Source organism: Prunus avium, chromosome 6 (assembly GCF_965620075.1).
Source record: "Prunus avium chromosome 6, drPruAviu1.hap1.1, whole genome shotgun sequence".
NCBI lineage: Eukaryota > Viridiplantae > Streptophyta > Magnoliopsida > Rosales > Rosaceae > Prunus > Prunus avium.
The window spans coordinates 38,218,716-38,236,397 of NC_142289.1; the positions used below are offsets into that span (position 1 = coordinate 38,218,716).

General features: G+C 36.3%; 2 protein-coding genes and 1 long non-coding RNA gene across 3 annotated transcripts; 1 reads left to right on the plus strand and 2 right to left on the minus strand.

Moving 5' to 3' along the window:
* Positions 1-3,583: 3,583 nt before the first annotated feature.
* Positions 3,584-8,966, minus strand: LOC110763017 (Noc2p family). The gene is made up of 12 exons (XM_021965749.2): positions 8,862-8,966; positions 8,646-8,693; positions 8,415-8,527; positions 7,853-7,924; positions 7,202-7,765; positions 6,617-6,919; positions 5,949-6,278; positions 5,654-5,860; positions 5,479-5,565; positions 4,594-4,688; positions 4,382-4,510; positions 3,584-4,269 (listed from the first exon to the last, which is right to left on the minus strand). Exons 2-12 carry the CDS (start codon positions 8,662-8,664, stop codon positions 3,969-3,971), a joined length of 2,220 nt encoding a protein of 739 aa, XP_021821441.2. The 5' UTR covers positions 8,665-8,693; positions 8,862-8,966; the 3' UTR covers positions 3,584-3,968.
* Positions 8,967-10,217: 1,251 nt separating this feature from the next.
* On the plus strand, positions 10,218-11,968 carry LOC110763023 (delta(12)-acyl-lipid-desaturase-like). Its single transcript, XM_021965754.2, has 2 exons — positions 10,218-10,378; positions 10,653-11,968. Exon 2 carries the CDS (start codon positions 10,665-10,667, stop codon positions 11,814-11,816), a length of 1,152 nt encoding a protein of 383 aa, XP_021821446.2. The 5' UTR covers positions 10,218-10,378; positions 10,653-10,664; the 3' UTR covers positions 11,817-11,968.
* Positions 11,969-16,319: 4,351 nt separating this feature from the next.
* On the minus strand, positions 16,320-17,458 carry LOC110762983 (uncharacterized). The gene is made up of 3 exons (XR_015836829.1): positions 17,058-17,458; positions 16,731-16,835; positions 16,320-16,574 (listed from the first exon to the last, which is right to left on the minus strand). It is a non-coding gene; the product is annotated as an uncharacterized LOC110762983 (long non-coding RNA).
* Between the last annotated feature and the right edge of the window lie 224 nt (positions 17,459-17,682).

Below are 17,682 nucleotides of genomic sequence, written 5' to 3' on the forward strand. Positions count from 1 at the left end.
AGTCCTTTTATTAGGTATATTATTTTGAATATACACGTCAGTACAAAGCTGTATATACATTCATATTCATAAGTACATTAATATATATATATATATATATATATATAACTTATGAGTTTACTGAAAAAAACCATCTTATCTAAAGATGAAAATCTAAATGCCGCTTATCATTTTGAATAATCAGTAACTAATGGTCTATATGCATATACATAAAAAAATTCCTAAAAACAGGGAGAAAAATAGAGGTACATGTAAATGCTATGCACAAATATATCACAAATATATATACAGAAATTCTCCTATGCGGACCTCCAGATGTTATTATTGTGCAGACGTCATATATTTTTTCACTACCCCTCATTGCTTTCCTTCCTGTTTACTATGGCATTCGCACGATAATTACGTGCAGACATTCGGATGAGAGAATAATTGATATATATATATATATATATATGATTTTTAAATTTGGGAAAAGATCGGATAAAAGCGATCAATATCAAAAGTGTTGAAAGGCACCAAACGTGTGTCCCTGTTGCATATATACATAATAGATCATGAATCCCCTAACATATATACACATAAATCTTTTATATATATATATTATACAAATGAACCAAAATATCCGATCCATATATATATGTAACTTAATATTTATATAGATAATTAAAAATCTATAATTTTGACAACAAAAAAAATATCATGATCAAGATAAAAAATAAATGGATCTCCTATTTTTTCCCTTTTTGATCTGTTTTGATGTATGAAAGATCTACAACCCTTCCCTTTAAACGCCACAGCTATAGATATATAGATCTTTCATGCAAAAGAGAGAGAGAGAGAGAGAGGGTTGATCATGAGCAAATATTGATCTCCCCTTTTCGACTCTCAACATCGATCAGTCACATGGCTACTGTATACACAAACAGACACACATTTGCACACCAAAAGGGTGATGAGAGAGAGAAAAAATGGAAGAAAGGAGAGACTTACAGGGCAGGAGAGTAGAAATCTAGTGATGCAAAATGGTGTTTGGTATAAGGTTGGAGGCTATGAATGTGCTTGGAATGGGAATGAAATACCAAATTTATAGAAGTCGTCCCAGAAGGAAAAGGGATGGTCTTTTATGGAATGTCCAATAAAAAATCTTACGGAAAATTGTTTATACATGAATTCAATGCCAACAAAAATATTTATATTATTCTTTTAGGTCTGTGAAAAGCAGTAAGCTTCACACACAGAAGTGTAAACATATATCAAGCTGAATACTTTGCATATATGACTAGAATTTAGATTTTTTTATATATAGAGTTGCAGGATAAAATGGACCCTGGAAATTTGAATAAAATCCAATCAAATGGCTTGGTCCCTTCCAGAATGAATAACGCTCCAGGACCAGGATTAGGGTAGATTTAAGGCTTTACAACACAACATATCCAGCAAATTTCTTTTGTTTTGGTAACCTTGTAATGGTGGTTTGTCCCTACTACTATGCCTCAACCCATTTATATATATATATATATATATATATATATATATATGAGGGTTGGTATGCTATAAAAAGATAATTTCTGTCTTTTATATTACCTTGTTTGAAAGTTTATATATGGTAAAAGAGCTGGACCATACTCTGTATCTTCTTCATGTGATGAACTGACTGCAGGTTCACATACGCTTAAGCTTCATGTCACCCGTCACCTCATCGCCTAGTTAGTAACCAGTGAAGTAGACCAAAAAAAACTTTCGTTTCTCATACACTTCTCAATCATACAAAAAAACACACACACACACACATTTTTTAAAACCATATGTATTATCCACATACATTTTTTAATGTTTCATATATATTTTTTAATAATCCAAGCATAATTCGCGTACACGTACGTAATTGTTATTCATATTTTTCTGTCCCATACTTTACTAACTATTCCTCATCCTTAATTTCCTTTATATTTACATATATACACAACACACACAGAATATATATATTATTATCAAACAGTCTCGTATATAAACTTCTGGAATCACCCCAATTTTCCTTAACATTCACTTTTTTTTAAAAAAAAAAGAAAAGAAAAAAGAAGTAAATTAATGAAGTTCAAGCCACCAAATAGAAAGGCAAATTTGTTGAAGGTGCTACAATAGTATGATAAATTGATGCAAAAAAGAAAGAAAAGGAAATTGACTTCAACGAGCTTATTCAGTTGTAAAATAAGGAAAGATAAGAAACGGTTTTTTTTGGGTCAAAATTAGAAACGATGATATATCGTAATTTAACTGGTATTTGTGTTTAATAAAACATGGAGTAATAAGCACTTTTCTTTTACTTCTTGGCAACCAAAAAAAAAAACACAAACACTACGTTTTTACTTGGTTTGTTAAATCCCGTATTCAAATATTAAATCCATGTTCAAAGTCCTATGGACGAAAATTTGAATCTATTTGGTTGTTTATTTGTGAAGGTGTAAAATTTTAGGAGGAAAGTAATATTGCCACTTGTCGTATAACTCGAAACTGCAATCTTTGTACAGAAAAACAATTACGAAAAATGTAGACAAAATTACAAAGAAACTACTCCCCTCTCTTATTTTGGAAGGAGTTTTCTTGTTTTTTAGTACAGGTGATTGGGGAAGGTGCACACTAACATTCTCTAGTGTTTGGAGGTTTCGAACCTCTACCCACATGATTTGAGGCCAAAAAGCTCAACCAACTGAGCTAGCATCTTGTTTAGATATAGACAACGCACCTTTCCAAATTTGTGCAAAAGAAAGTTGTACAATTAATAATTACTGGAAAGTTCTCCTAAGTTATAGTATCTATTCAAAATTATTATTTGTCAACGTTTATATTTATAAAAAATTCTTCCTATATTCATGTCATGTTTTACAAGTTTTACCCTTTTTAAAAGAAAAGAAAGGTGCAAATGACCCACTAATGTCGTGGTTTGGAGCAATTGTTCCTCCAGGAAAGGTCATGGGTTCGAGTCTTAGCATCCGTGTAATGTGTGTGTTTAGTATATTATTCCTCCTCTTAATAGGAAAGGTCCTCAAAAGAAAATAAAGGATATATATATATATATATATAGTGATTATAATTTATTTTAATAAAAATATCTCCACAATTTGTGTTGAGGAGGTTAGGAACGAAGTTCGGGCAGAAGGCTTTGGGTTCGAAGGCTGTAACAGGGGTTTATAATGAGGAAGTCCTCAATCGTCATCCGATCAATTGCAGAACTATTATTGAACAGTTAGATTGAACTCTTCAACACACTCCTCTCCTCAACATAACCGCCTCATTACAGAAGCTCCTGTAGAATTTGCTGTCTTGGTTCTAGTTCTAGAGTTTAGGGCCAGGCTTGGCGTCCAAGGTACAAGGACTAGGCCTTGAGGTATGCGTGTTTGGTATCCAATGTCCGACTTCTATAAATTTGTTGTGGAAATTAGGAATGAAACCCTAAAATGAAGTCCTAATAAGTACGAATACTTGTGTAACAAATATTTTCTTCCAATTTTACTTTTATAAGTATAATAGAACCATGTTAATTACATAAGGCGACTCTTGGAGTCGGGCAGCAAAAACAACAACAAAGCGCAAAATGGATCTCTTCACATTGAACAAAATGAATTGACAAAAATGGTTTTCAAGGGCCAGATTGAAGACCGCTCTGCACGAGCTGTTTAAAGTACAATTATCATAATTACTGTTGAAAGAAAAAGGATTTGACAAAACAAGGTTAGACTATCTGACCTCACAATGGATACTTGGGTCTCTGTGCGAATGGTCTTTTTGAAATGCTTTCTGAACCCTTATGGTTTTTTTTTCTCCCTTTTTTTCCATAGGTGAGGAAGATGTCTGTAACTTCATTGTTGCTGCCTTGAAGCATGCTGTGGGAGGAAGATGTAGGAACTCTCTCGCAGATGACTTTCCGCCATTTGCCTCCTGCCCACATTCCTAACTGCATCCGATTCGGCCTATGCTTTAAGAGATTTATCTCCATTAGCCTTCTTTCTCTTCTTTGATCTTTTTGCTTGAGATTTTACATTCTTCTTTGATGTATTTGTAGAGTGTTTATGCTTCTTGCTTTCCAGTTTTGAAGGCGCTGGTTTCCTCTCTTCATCTTCCTCAGCTGAGAAGGTGTCACTTAAAGACCCATCTTCTTCATCAGAACTGAGCACCAAGTCCTGAACAATATCTTCATCCATGGCTACTTGGTCCTGGTGCTCAGTCTTTCTCTTCCTTTTCTTCTTTTTCGTATCATTGGGTTGTTTTGCCCTGCAAACCAATAATATTGCAACAGAAATACAAAACCAACAATTATTAGAAAAAGAGAGAGAGAGAGAGAGAGAGAGAGAGAGAGAGAGAGAGGAAATTCTTGTAACCATACTTGGAATTGGTTCCTGGTAACCAGGATGAACTGAAGACAGTAGTGCCTTCCTCATCCTTGGGGTCATATTCTTCATCACTTTCCCGTACTTTACTTCCAAATACAGATGAATGCTCCCCCACGAGAACACTGGAACCCATTTGCATGTTAGAAAATGATATACTAAAGATGATACCATGAATATGAACCTAATAGAAAATATGATCTCAGACCTGGATTCAAACAACGAATCATTTCTTTGTTGTGCTACTTGGCGTAGAGTTAAAACGTACTTCGATAGAGGGCTTACCCCTGACTTTTTCTCATCCTATGACAACATATAAGGAATTCAGTTTCTCCAAGATTATATAAAAAATATATGAAACAAAGGGCAAAGCATTCAAGAAAAAGGTGACCAATGAATTACAACACATATACCATTCATAAGGGCTTATCAACAAATTACATCATGAAAGACCTTTTTCAGATGACAAAAATGTTTGTTTGAAACATCTCTGTTCCAACAAGAAAGAAGTAGTTGTTTTGATTACAAAAAAGGGAGTTTCACTAAAACACCCAAAATGGGGGCTGAAATTAGAAAAAAACCCAACACCCAAAACACTTTATAAACACACCCAAAACCCATCGTTACACACACTCAAAACCCATTTATAAACACACCCAAAAAATATAAAATTGTTGATTTTGGGGTTGATTTTGGGTGTGTTTCTATATTTAAATAGTGTTTGGGTTTTTTTATAAATACATGTCTAGGATTGGGTTTATTTATAAATTTGTATACAAAAAATATACCACTTTTCAACACTCTGCACCAAAGCAGCATGAGTTGAACTATGTTGACCGTGCAGTAATCAGCAGGTTGCTGATTTAGCATCACCTATTTGTCTTTCATACCATTCAGACTATAATTATACTATTGAAAAAGAAACACCAATATCAAGCCAAGTAAAGCAGGGATAAGGAGCAACTCTTCTATCTGGTCCAGTGACTTTCACCATGCTTTACGATTATTGGCTAGTAGCAAAGTACATACACATAGAACAAGTTTGATGGCAAACTCACAAAGGGAGAGAAAAAAAAATATGGAAAGTGCATACCTCCAGGAAAGATGCTGCTGCAGGATCATTTGGTAGAAAAGAAATTGACATACGCCTTTCATTTGTAAACTGACAGTTAGCCTCAATCTGGGGCATAGAATAGCTGAAACATTAGCTATGTGCACAAAGGCTTTCCCATATTTAAAGGATGCAATCATTAGCAGACAAAACATACCTGACGAATAAGCTCCCTCATTGCTTTCCGGAACCTCTCAACCTTGGTTGATTTGCAGAAGCTGCGCAATCGTACAGCTGGAATAAAAGACAACTCAGGGAAAGCAATAGAATAGCTCCACTGCGCCAAATGCTCAGCAAGCTCATCAACAACAGATAGCACACATGCCTCCTGAAATGCTCTGGTCTTCAGTGTTGGCTTGCTAACCTGAAAAAAAAAACTCCATAATCAACTTAACCAATACAAATATAGTATTGAGTTTGAAGCAGAGAATAATGTCAACACTCAAGTATACCTTAAGTATCGTACGCAAATCAAGAGCTTTGCCAACACCGCCCGTGGCAGGCCTATTCAGTTCTTTCATTTCAAGCATGTCCAAAAGTAGCATAGAAACCGGTGTGAAAGTACCCGTCGAAGCAGCAATTCGATTAAGCATTCTAACACACCTCAATCTAAGGGGAAAATATCTAGCAGTTGGAACTAGACGGGCTACCCCATAAATTATTTGGGCCAGGGGATACACAACGGGCCTAAAGTCGGCTTCTGAGCCGTAGGAAGAGATGGCCCCAGTCCAGAGCTCAAGGCAGTTCATGAACTTCCACTCATACACCTTTCGGAATGCTTCCTATAAGACACAAACAGCATAAGTGAAATGCAAGAAACATAGTGCATCTGCTACGTTTTGAAATAAATATAATTGTTAGATTTTTTTATATAAAAAAAGCAATAGAAACTAAAATTTTGTAAAATGGAGGCAGAAGCTAGCATTTTTATTCAATGTGACCAAGAAAATCTTTTTGTTTTTATGTAAATAGAGGCAGCTTATGTAAACAGACAATTTTTCAGGCAAAAATAACAAAATTGGTACGATGATCATTCTTAAGTCCAACAAAGATTTATGCTGCAACAGAAATGCAATAACATAACAAAGGGTAAACAATAATATCTAAAGGCTTGTAATACCTTAGTTTTTGCATTGAGTGCTTCCCGCAAAATCATTGCTAATTGTCGAATGAAAACAAAGGCATGTTGATATGCAGTGGGAAGGTCTACACCGTAGAGTTCGATTACACAATTTGCACGAAATTGGACATGTTGCAATTTTGCTGCAGTTATAAACTGGCAGTTCAAGACATAGGCTTTGTATATCCCCTTAAAGCATTCATCTAAGCAATCGGATCCAAGCCGAACACACAAATCTCTTAGAAACAGAAGGGAGACAAGAGGGAGGGAACCTCCCCCTAAACCCCATAAGTCTACAGCAGTCTGTGAAAAGTAATACAAATTATTTAGTTCCCACTTAACCAACATTAAAAAGAATACTATAAAGAGAAATATTAAGCGGTAAAGACCAATAACAGATATCTATTCTGAATATAACCTACATGCCCACATATAATGAAATTGGCAATTTATATAGAATGTAGATAGCAGTGACCACAACCTCAAGCTATATCCAAAGCACAGGCAGTAGAGCAGTAAAGATATAACAACAAAGAAGAAAGTATTTCAAACAGAACATAAAATCATGTGTATCTCTGTACTTACCTTAATGTACTTCCTTAAGAGAACAGGAAAAGCAGCCAAAAATATGGAAGAGTATTGAAGACGCCGTAAAGTAAATGATATCATTTCTGTGTCAGTCATTTGACGCAAGACATGTAAGGCATTTCCAAGATATGACTTCACTAAATGGTTGTAGTTCTTCCATCGTTTTGTGTTCATCACATCTAGTATGGTCTCCTTCTTCCCACCAAAAGCAGGGAGCTCCAACAATTTTCGGATTATTCCATCCATGTCCTTAAGTACAAATAACATCACTTTATTAAAGACACTGCTAGACATAACACTGAAATCTAACATAGACTCATCCTCTTTATCGTCACCATAGTGGCAGGCAGTGCGGAAAGCTTTCATTAGAGAATGAATAGCACTCAACTTCCCATCTTCTCTAATTGAGTTGCACCAGGAATCAACCATTTCACTAGTTATAACTTGTTTAGATTGTTTCTTTTTCTTTTGTACAACATCATGACGGCCAGTCTCTTCATCCACTTGTATTTCATCATCTACTGGTGTTTCATCTTCTTTCAAGTTAGTATCTGAATCTTCCTGCGTAAAACAGGGACGGGCTTAATTTCATATGTAGCATTCCCTGAGTAATACTTAAAATTTAAAAAGAAACTTTTGCATACTCACATCGATGTCCTCATCATTAAATTGTAGAAGTTCCTGGTCATGCTCTTTTAAGAAATCATAGAACTCTGGGTCCTGCAGGTTAAGAATCATTAATAACTTCATTACTTAAGTGTAATAGCATATAAAAAAAACACAATACAAAGTCATAAAATCAAGAAGTTATCAGCCAACCACAGTTTCCTTAGTAGATGGAAAATGCAGGTAACACATCAAACTTTAAAGATTACATCCCGCATCCAATTAAAATCTGGGCCAAAGCAATTCAACCACAATAGCTACAGAGCCGAAAAGTTGTTATGGAATAACAAACAAATGAAAAAACTTTGAAATTGAAATCTCAGAAATGTAACCCAACCTCCCACCAAATCAAATCCTAACTAAAGTATGAAAGCCGCAAACTTACATTCTCAAGTACATATTCTTATACTCGGATAGGCATATGCATATAAACATTAAAAAACATACACAAATATGAATACACGCCACAAATTATGGCAAAAAAAAAAATGTACACAATAAAAATCACATATACTTGTATAAATGGCAAAGCAGAAGTTCTAACCTTCTCACTAAGTCTTTCCAGTTGGTCCTTATGCTCTTTCGCCTGACCTGGAGACTTGGAGCTTTTCTGGCTTTTGTTCCCATCTTGGTTTTTTCGACTTTTCGAATTTGTCACTGAGATTACAATTAAAGCAGTGGAATTTTAATAATTAAAAGTAAACATCAGCTTGATTATGCATAAAGCAGAAACACAGATAGAATAAGAAAACTGTTGCACATCGAGAGAGGGAACCTGGGTGTTGTTCTTCCATGACGATAAAGGGTGGCTAAGGAGTTGTTCCTGCAAACGAAAAAATAAAAATGGGAGCTGAGAGGCTTTTTTTTTTTTTTTGGTTGAGCTGAGAGGCTTAATTCAATCTTCAATTGAAAAACCTAGGCATCGGAAACACACCAATCCAAACACGTCTTTAGAGAATTTTGAGAACATGAAAAGGAGAAGGAAGTTTACCGTAACCTCTTTGCTCCAACTCTGAGAAACGACCACCAAAAACCCTAACGTTCAGTTTTGAGGTTTTGACTATTTCCTTGACTTTCTCTCCTTTTCTTGTTTTTTTTACTTCTCCATTAGCTTGTTTGGGTTAGAGCCTCAGCATCAAGCTTTTGGGCCGGGCTTAAACGCCATGGTAGTTCCTGCCAAAGAAAGAAAAATTAGTATATAGTGATAAAATAAAAAAAAATTAAAGGATATATCATTTTCTCTTATAAAATTACACAATAATTTACTAATTAAAATAAACAAAAGATAAACCTTACTATATATTTTATTTAGGGAGTTTTGGTTTAAATTTACTAGCCTCTTTGCACAAACAAGGTTGATGTAAGAGCAAGTCCAGCCATAGCCCCCAGCCCCGTCAAGACAGGGCCCAAGCCCAAGCAACAGCTTCTAGTTGGCCAAGCTTGCCCGGGCAAGCCGTGTTCCCCACGAGACAAGGCCAGCTCGCAGGCGAAACCAGCCTGACCTCTAACTTGGGTTTGCTAACATCAGCAACAACAAAAAAAAGTAAAAAAAATCTAAAAAAATACTAAGAATTTTAGAATTTTTTTAAATAAATACTTAGTCATATTCTTCACTTCCCACACCAAAACTCTATACAAATTCATCTCCTCATATCTCATGTGAATAGTGGTTGCCATGACAATGGGTGGAAACACCACAACCTTTTGCAATGGCTGCCACTATTCACATGAATAGTAATAGCCCTCACTTTGCCCTTGCCATTTGCCATGGCAAATGGGTAGAAGTGTTCTAATGGTTTGGTTTTGAGGTTTCCTCCTTTAAGGGTCAAAGTTCAAATCCCCTCAATGTCACAATATTTTCTAGTTTTTTGGGTAATAAGGGAGACATGGAGGTGGGTCGGAGGAGGAGGTGGTCACCGACGACTAGAGGTTGGAGGTTGAGGGTCCAACCTGTTGGTGTAACTCCCGAGTCAAGCAGCACTCTGTTTGTGTCTCAAGAATTTTTGACGAGTGTTTGCAGTAGTTTCAGTACACAACAAATCTACATGCAAGATGTTGTCAGACCTCGTCACTAAATTTCGTCACCAATTTTATCCGATCCACACGAACACATTAAGCGTTTTAAGTTCGGTTTTTAAGTTAGAATATCAAATAATTCTATTTCTAGATAACTTTACCTACTGATTATAGGAGAAAGGCATGCCAAGTGTTTATGAGTGCCAATCCAAAAAGAAAAGAGAAAAGTCTCGAAGAATCCAGGTGGTCCGCATCCATGCATGATGCATAGGCATGTGATAAGAGCATTGTGGTCCCTTGACTCTTTATGAAGATGACACGACCCATTCACCAACAGGTGCCATATTGAGGTAAAATATACTTAAGGGGAAAGAGTGAGAGCTAGTTCTCTAATCACTTCTGTGCTTGAGTTCTTTCAGGGAAAGCACTTCTTGCTAGACAGAAGTGCTTTCATGTAAATCAATTTCTTTCTCCATCCGCTTGGACGTTGAGGTATGTGCAAGTTCTCCTGTGTTATCTATATATATACTTTTGGTTCAATATCTGTGATATGTAAGCCTTTCTTGTGGAGATCATAATCACTATTCGGATCGTTGAAATTCTTTTTATAGTGAGCTCTTAAGGGTGTCTTTGAGAGATGCCTCAATAGAAGGGGATTGATATACTTTTCATACGAAATAAGTTTTTAAGGTTTTTAGTCCAATCTAGTCCGATCCACTTGGGAGTACTGATCATTAGATAAGTTTGATATATTGGTTGTTTTCAGGACTTCAACAAAATGGGATCCGGTGGAAAGAAGGTCTCTAAATCACGTATTGAAGACAAGAAAATCACCCACCAAAGAGCACCAACGTCGAAACCACCATTCACCCTAAGGCAAATAAAAAACGCCATTCCACCACATTGCTTCAACCGCTCTCTCCTCCGCTCCTTCTCCTATGTCCTCTTCGACCTTACCCTATCCTTCCTCCTCTACCACATTGCCACCTCATACTTCCACCTCCTCCCTCACCCCCTCCTCCCCTACATCTCTTGGCCCATCTATTGGATCCTCCAAGGCTGCATGCTAACCAGTGTCTGGATCATCGCACATGAATGTGGCCACCATGCCTTCAGTGACTACCAATTAGTGGACGACGTCGTTGGCCTCGTCCTCCACACTGCTCTTCTTGTCCCTTATTTCTCATGGAAGTACAGCCACCGCCGCCACCACTCGAACATCGGTTCGATGGAGCTGGACGAAGTGTTCGTTCCAAAACCTAAGTCTAAGATGCCATGGTACAACAATTACTTCAACAACCCACCAGGCAGGCTCTTGGTTATTCTTGTCACTCTAACAGTCGGCTGGCCCTTGTATTTGGCTTTCAACATCTCGGGCCGGGAATACGACCGGTTTACATGCCACTACGATCCCAACGGCCCTATATTTTCCAACCGGGAGAGGCTTCAAGTTTACATTTCTGACCTCGGGATCATGTCTGCTATTTATGTGCTCTATAAAATTGTCATGGCCAAAGGGTTTGTTTGGCTTGTTTGTGTTTATGGGGTGCCAATGATTGTGGTTAATGTGTGTGTTGTGCTAATCACATACTTGCAGCACACGCATCCTTCGCTGCCGCACTACGGCGCGTCGGAATGGGATTGGCTGAGAGGGGCTTTGGCGACTGTGGACAGAGACTATGGGGTGCTTAACAAGGTGTTCCATAATAGTACAAATACACATGTTGTGCACCATCTCTTCTCTACAATGCCGCATTATCATGCAATGGAAGCAACCAATGTGCTCAAGCCTATTTTGGGAGAGTATTATAGTTTTGACGCAACTCCAATTTGGAAGGCTCTGTGGAGGGAGGCAAGAGAGTGCCTTTTTGTTGAACCTGATGAGGATGGTGCTCAAAACGGTGTGTTTTGGTACCGGAACAAGTTCTGATTGGGAGCAACAGCTTTAAATAGTGTTGTTTTAAATGTAATGTATGTTGTTTTAAATAGTGTCCATAAATAAGATACAAATTGGAAGGGTGCCGTATGTCCTGTTTGTATCGAATAAATAAATAAATAAATAAAAACTAGCTATTTACTGATTGTGGGTGGTGATTTTATATATGAAAATATAAAAAGGAAAAGAAAAGCAGATAATTTACGAGATGTTAGTTTTGATATATCTCTTTCAGTCTTTAAATTCATATAAGAATTGACTACTCAGTTGGATTGGAGTAAGTTTTTTCTTCAAATGTTGATATTTCATGCCTGTACGTATCAATTAATTAACATATCATTTGGAGATGCTCTAATAAACAAATTAACACTGACTTGGTCCATATAATTATAATTGGCATGTGACAGTAAACCCTTGTTGGAACAATAATATAACAAAAAAAATAAGACATATCATAAGTTAGTAATAATATCCCATTATCCTTTCTTTAGGAAGAGTGTGCTATATATATCCCATTATTATGCATCGGGTCTCACCAGGATTTTTAATATCAGAAAGACAAGAATTAAAGAGTTCATAGATTTGGAGGCTGTTTTGAGATAAACTCATCTGATCTTTGGTTTACTTTATCTTTATATATAACAACTTGCAACCTCCAAATTTGAATAATATAAAAATGGCTTTAAGAAAAAACTAGCTCACGAAAACTGTGTGCATCTCCAGCTTTTAGTTTTAGATTGCCAGATCACTTGTTTGAATTTCTCCCAAAGAAAAATCTAAAAGGTGTAATGGAGAACAAACCCAGTATAGCCAAGCGGCTGTACTATTTATTAAAAAAATAATAATTTTGGCAAGTTACAACAGAAAAGTTTAGCCACTATATAATATTTTATTTTAATTTATTTTAATATATACTATTTTTATTCAATAATATGTGAAAGTTATGTATATAATATGTGAATTTTGTTTGTATTATTGAAAATTTTGTAAAAAACACATGTATTGAACATGAAAAATACATGTGTATGTCTACAATACGTGTATTGTATGTTCGCTTTTTATAAAAACGTATATTTTACCGAGCTTTTAAGACGTGTACGGAAAACGAAAGTATGATTGATAAAAACGTATGTAGGTGTATAATACGAGTATTAAGCTGGAAAATACTAAATTCTTTAAACAGATAATAACTCTGGAACAATAAAAAATCAAAAGGGGACAATAGAGAGACTCGGGTAATGGCCTAATAGCAATGGATAATGCTCTTTACTACTCTTATCGATAAACGAAAATCATGGAGGCGACTTAAATTCTGATTTTTAAGCTCCTGGCCTTAACTGGCCAGGTCGTGCCTCCGGTGCTATTACTTTGAAGAAATTAGAGTGCTCAAAGCAAGCCTATGCTCTAGATACATTAGCATGGAATAACATCATAGGATTTCGGTTTTATTCTATTGGCCTTCGGGATCGAAGTAATGATTAACAGGGATAGTCGGGGCGTTCATATTTCATAGTCAAAGGTGAAATTCTTAAATTTATGAAAGACGAAGAATTGCGAAAGCATTTACCAAGGATGTTTTCATTAATCAAGGCTCAAATAGCCTTGGGTGCTTTCCTTGAATATGACAAGCCTCACATGGCACGCCTCAAATAGCCTCGCTTGCTTGCCTTGAATAGGCATGCGTCACATAGCCTCCCTTGACAAGCCTAAAATAGCCTTACTTGCCTTGAATATGGCAAAGCCATGACATGCCATGGCACGCTAAGCCTGACATAGCCTCGCTCGACAAGCCTCAAATAGCCTCGCTTGCCTTGAATATGGCAAGCCACGACAATGTCATGACAGGACAAGGCTCAATAGCCTCACTTTCTCGGAATGCCATGAATGGGGCGCAATGCTAAGGCCAAGGCAACGCATACCGTGAATTTGTCGACAGCAGTTGTCGACAAATGCCGAAGCAAGCTACCGATAGCTGTCGACAGATGCCGAAGTTGTCACACCCCAATTATATATATATATATATATATTATTAGGAGTGTGAGGTAAAAGAAAAATTAAAACTAAAAATTTAAATAGTAAGAAACATGAGAACTAAACATAAACTACTATTTAAACCAAAGTAAATTTACATTGTAATTTTACAAGCAAATTAACAAGAAAGTAACAAACTTTTAACAAAACATTCAAAACTATCCACAACTCATTCTTCTTTCCTCGTCACAAACTAAACTTCAGATTCAAAACCTGCAATAGATTCAAAAAGGGGTGAGCACTACATGCTCAGTAGGGGTCCTGTGTCTTATGTTATTAGTGAAATTTATAATATACATTTTATGCGATGCATGAATGAACTTCAATTTTACCAAATCCGTTAATCTATATAATAGGGCAAGCAAATCTTCATGTCCCATACCATGCATTTTACCATTGTGATTTCGAATGCCCCATTATATGAACTAACACCCATCTCAATTATCCCATAATTCCCCTTTTGCTAGTTATCTTGTCTACACCATTGATCTCCAAGCCCAAATCACCCAATTGACAATTATACTGCCGATTTCCTAGTCTACTATGCACACGGGCTCCCCTGAACTTGGTCCCTACAATGGTCAGACTCAACTACACAAAAGATCTTTCTCATTACCTTCTTTTCCATAATTTCTTTATCAACCCAAGAATTTCATTACCTCACTGTGAATTTTTGCAATATGGCAAGCTAGACCCATCTTCGAAAAGAATTTCTTTGTTCCAACAAAGTATAAGGGGCCGTGATTGCTAAAGAGGCCTGGAAAATCAAAGTTCCCATAACTAAAGGTGCCACAACGCTAAATGTGGATTGAACAGGGGAGAAGAACAAAGTCCAAAGGGAAAAATAAATTTTCATTACCCGGAATATGCAGATAGACAAATGAGCTAGGCAATGTGTGCTCCCCATTCCTGAAGTATATAGCACTTATTGTGAATTTATTGCAAGCGCACAATCCGCACAAGTAATATAGAAGTAAGTAGAGTGTCGTTCCCACGAAGACTATAATTTCCTATTAATTATCAATTATGATTAATTCAAAAGTTTATTTGAACAGTTGATTAAGAAGATTGATTGATTTAAGTAACCTAAAATAATTATGAAAAATAGCAATTTAATTAATGATGGATAATCAAGATGATGAGACACTAGAGCATCCGATTTCACCATAACCAATTCCACTTAATTCTTATAGCCAATTAACCCTAATTACTACCCATGTTGACAGTTGGTTTCTCCTAATTCATTCGATATCCCCTCTCGAGCTCAACCAAAAGTATTCTTAATTAACAACCCATTCTCTCTCGAGCAACGGATTTAGGAAATCAAGAACCCATTAAGTTCTGTGAGAACCTGCAAGAAAACTGCATGAGTCATGTTAGTCCCTCTCGGGCACTCATTCAAGACATAGTATTTGTTACGAGAAGCAAACACCAAACATCTCCTCTCGGTCTCCGCTTAGATCATCAAATCAATTAAATATTGGCCAGATATTCAAAGCATTAAGAACAGTAACAAATACTCAACATGGAATAGTAATAAGAAATTAATATAACTATAAAAATTAAGTATTCATGGTTAGGCTACATCGTAGCCCTAGCAAGGATAATTAGTTCATGACAAAAGAAAAGATAAACAAGAGAATTATTGTCATAAAACCGATTTGGCAGATGGACTTGATCTTCCGAGTCTCCACAGGAACACCTTCGAAAGCTCCTCAAGTAGTGTAGCAGCAAATCCTTGGCTCTCTCTCTGATGTTTCTCTGGATGTATGAAAGTTGGTGGAAAAGTATGGTATATGGGAGGATGATCCTATGAAGAGATGGTAGGGTGATCTTATATAGTGTAAAACAACTAAACCCTACTCTTAAAAGGTCTGGAAAACTCTCCTAAAGCAAAACAAAATCCCAAACAATTAAGGAAACAAACTAGGAAAGAATCCTTCTTTGACTTGGAAACACGTCAGCCAACTTGCACGCACGTTTTAGGGTCGATCCACTTCCTAGTAAATTCTGGAAAAATATGAGAAACGTAGCTTTATCTCTAAGCTTTCCAAGCATATAATACACGCCACTAGGAAAAATCGGAAAGGTCTTCAAATCTTCAATCTTCAACAGCAGTGCAGTTCTGACGGGATTTCAACTTAGGCTGTCTTGACTTGCAAGTCTGGAGCATTTGGCTTGGTAGAAAATTATGAAACTTTGATACAATGATCTTCAATGTCTTAGATTTCTTCTCCAATTGGCCTTGCGCTAAAATTCATTCGAAAAGTCAATTTTCAGTCAAAATCCTGCCAAGAGCGCAGAATAACTGAAAATAAGGAAAGTAAGGTAATAATGCTCTTTTCAATTAACTTTCCCTACAAAAACCAAATAAAAGAGGTATAAAAATATAGGAAATAATACACTTATCAACATTCAACAATAGGAATATACAAGAATAGACTAAACAGATATGATAACAAGAATAGACTAAACAGATATGATAACAAAATTAAACACAGTTCCTTAACAGGTCCAACCATCTAGTGCAGTGGAGCTATTATATTAGCTTGGTACCTTATTCCTGCAAGCAATTCCAAGAATCTTGCTGTACCATCCTCCACACCAGGCATGCCAGGACTGCGCGGCAACCATCCAATATTGTCAGATGAACCTTGCAATGTTTTCTGTACTCGAGATGCCAGGCTGACAAATGCAAAAATGAAGCTCAACTATGAGCACCTAAAAGAATGAAACAATGACTTTTAATTAAAAGCAATGAATTATTTGCACTGAGTAAAACAGAATCCAATCTGAACTAAAACTAAAAGAAACTATTCATAGACTCTATGGAATACGAGTCCATCAGTTTGCATAATTGAAATATACTTCTATTACCTACAAATTCGAAGATGAGCACATCTAACGTGCACAACAGAACTTCTCCAACAAGAAATTGCCAATCTCCAAGCAAATTGTAAACCGTGTAATGGTAGTGTCAACCTACATCAAGATGAAGCAACATCACCAATCTAACGATGGAGATGACTAAATTGAGATTTGAGAAATGCAAAACAGTTACAGTAAGTCATACTTCTGATAAACACTTGTAATTAGAAAGGGAAGGAGGTGAAAAAGATTAAATATTACAATTAATCATTCAGTTCACTTAAAAGTAGATGGGCTCATGATGTTTTCTCATGAAAACTAGATTAGTTGCCTGACCTCAGTTTTTTAATGCATACTCAAGTCTTCAAAGATTGATATTGAAGAAAGCTAATAGCACAAAACGGTATTTCCCTTTAAAAATGAAGGGGACATCTGTATAATTGAAGTTGGTTTCTACAATTTCAGATCTTGTATCTTCCGTAGGCTCTGAGGCTCTTCTTTCACAGGTTTCAGGGTACAAGGTTTTGAAGATGATGAACAACCTTCAGAAAATGATTTACAAATGCCGTGTCTCAATAATCTTATATGCTGTCCAGCAGAAATGACCAGCAAATCATCTGAGTATCTATCAGCATCTCTGACCGCAAGATCCTCTGCAATAACATCATTTCCAAATCCATCCATAACATTATAAGAAGATGCATGAGTGTGCATACATGTAACCGTCGTAGAAAGAACTCACCAATAAATTGAATCAATCGAGGACTTATATAACTAGCCAGTGTCAGTAGACGGGTGAAAATGTCATCCATTGATGAGTAGAATCCCAGACAATAAAAAAGAAGACTTGTGTTCCACACAGTATCATTATAAGCCTAATACAAGGACCTATATTAGATATTTAAGCACAAGGTCTGAATCAAACTGACAAAACTAAAGATGCCAAATTGAAACTTCAAAC

Bases quoted from the DNA above. Each gene is read 5' to 3' on its own strand.
- LOC110763017 (XM_021965749.2), bottom strand. The intron at 7,925-8,414 runs GTTAGAACTTCT...CTTAACCTGCAG, and splicing joins TGGAAAGACTTAGTGAGAAG to GACCCAGAGTTCTATGATTT. The intron at 4,689-5,478 runs GTATGCACTTTC...ATGTTGTCATAG, and splicing joins CAGCAGCATCTTTCCTGGAG to GATGAGAAAAAGTCAGGGGT.
- LOC110763023 (XM_021965754.2), top strand. From the start codon at position 10,665: ATGGGATCCGGTGGAAAGAAGGTCTCTAAATCACGTATTGAAGACAAG.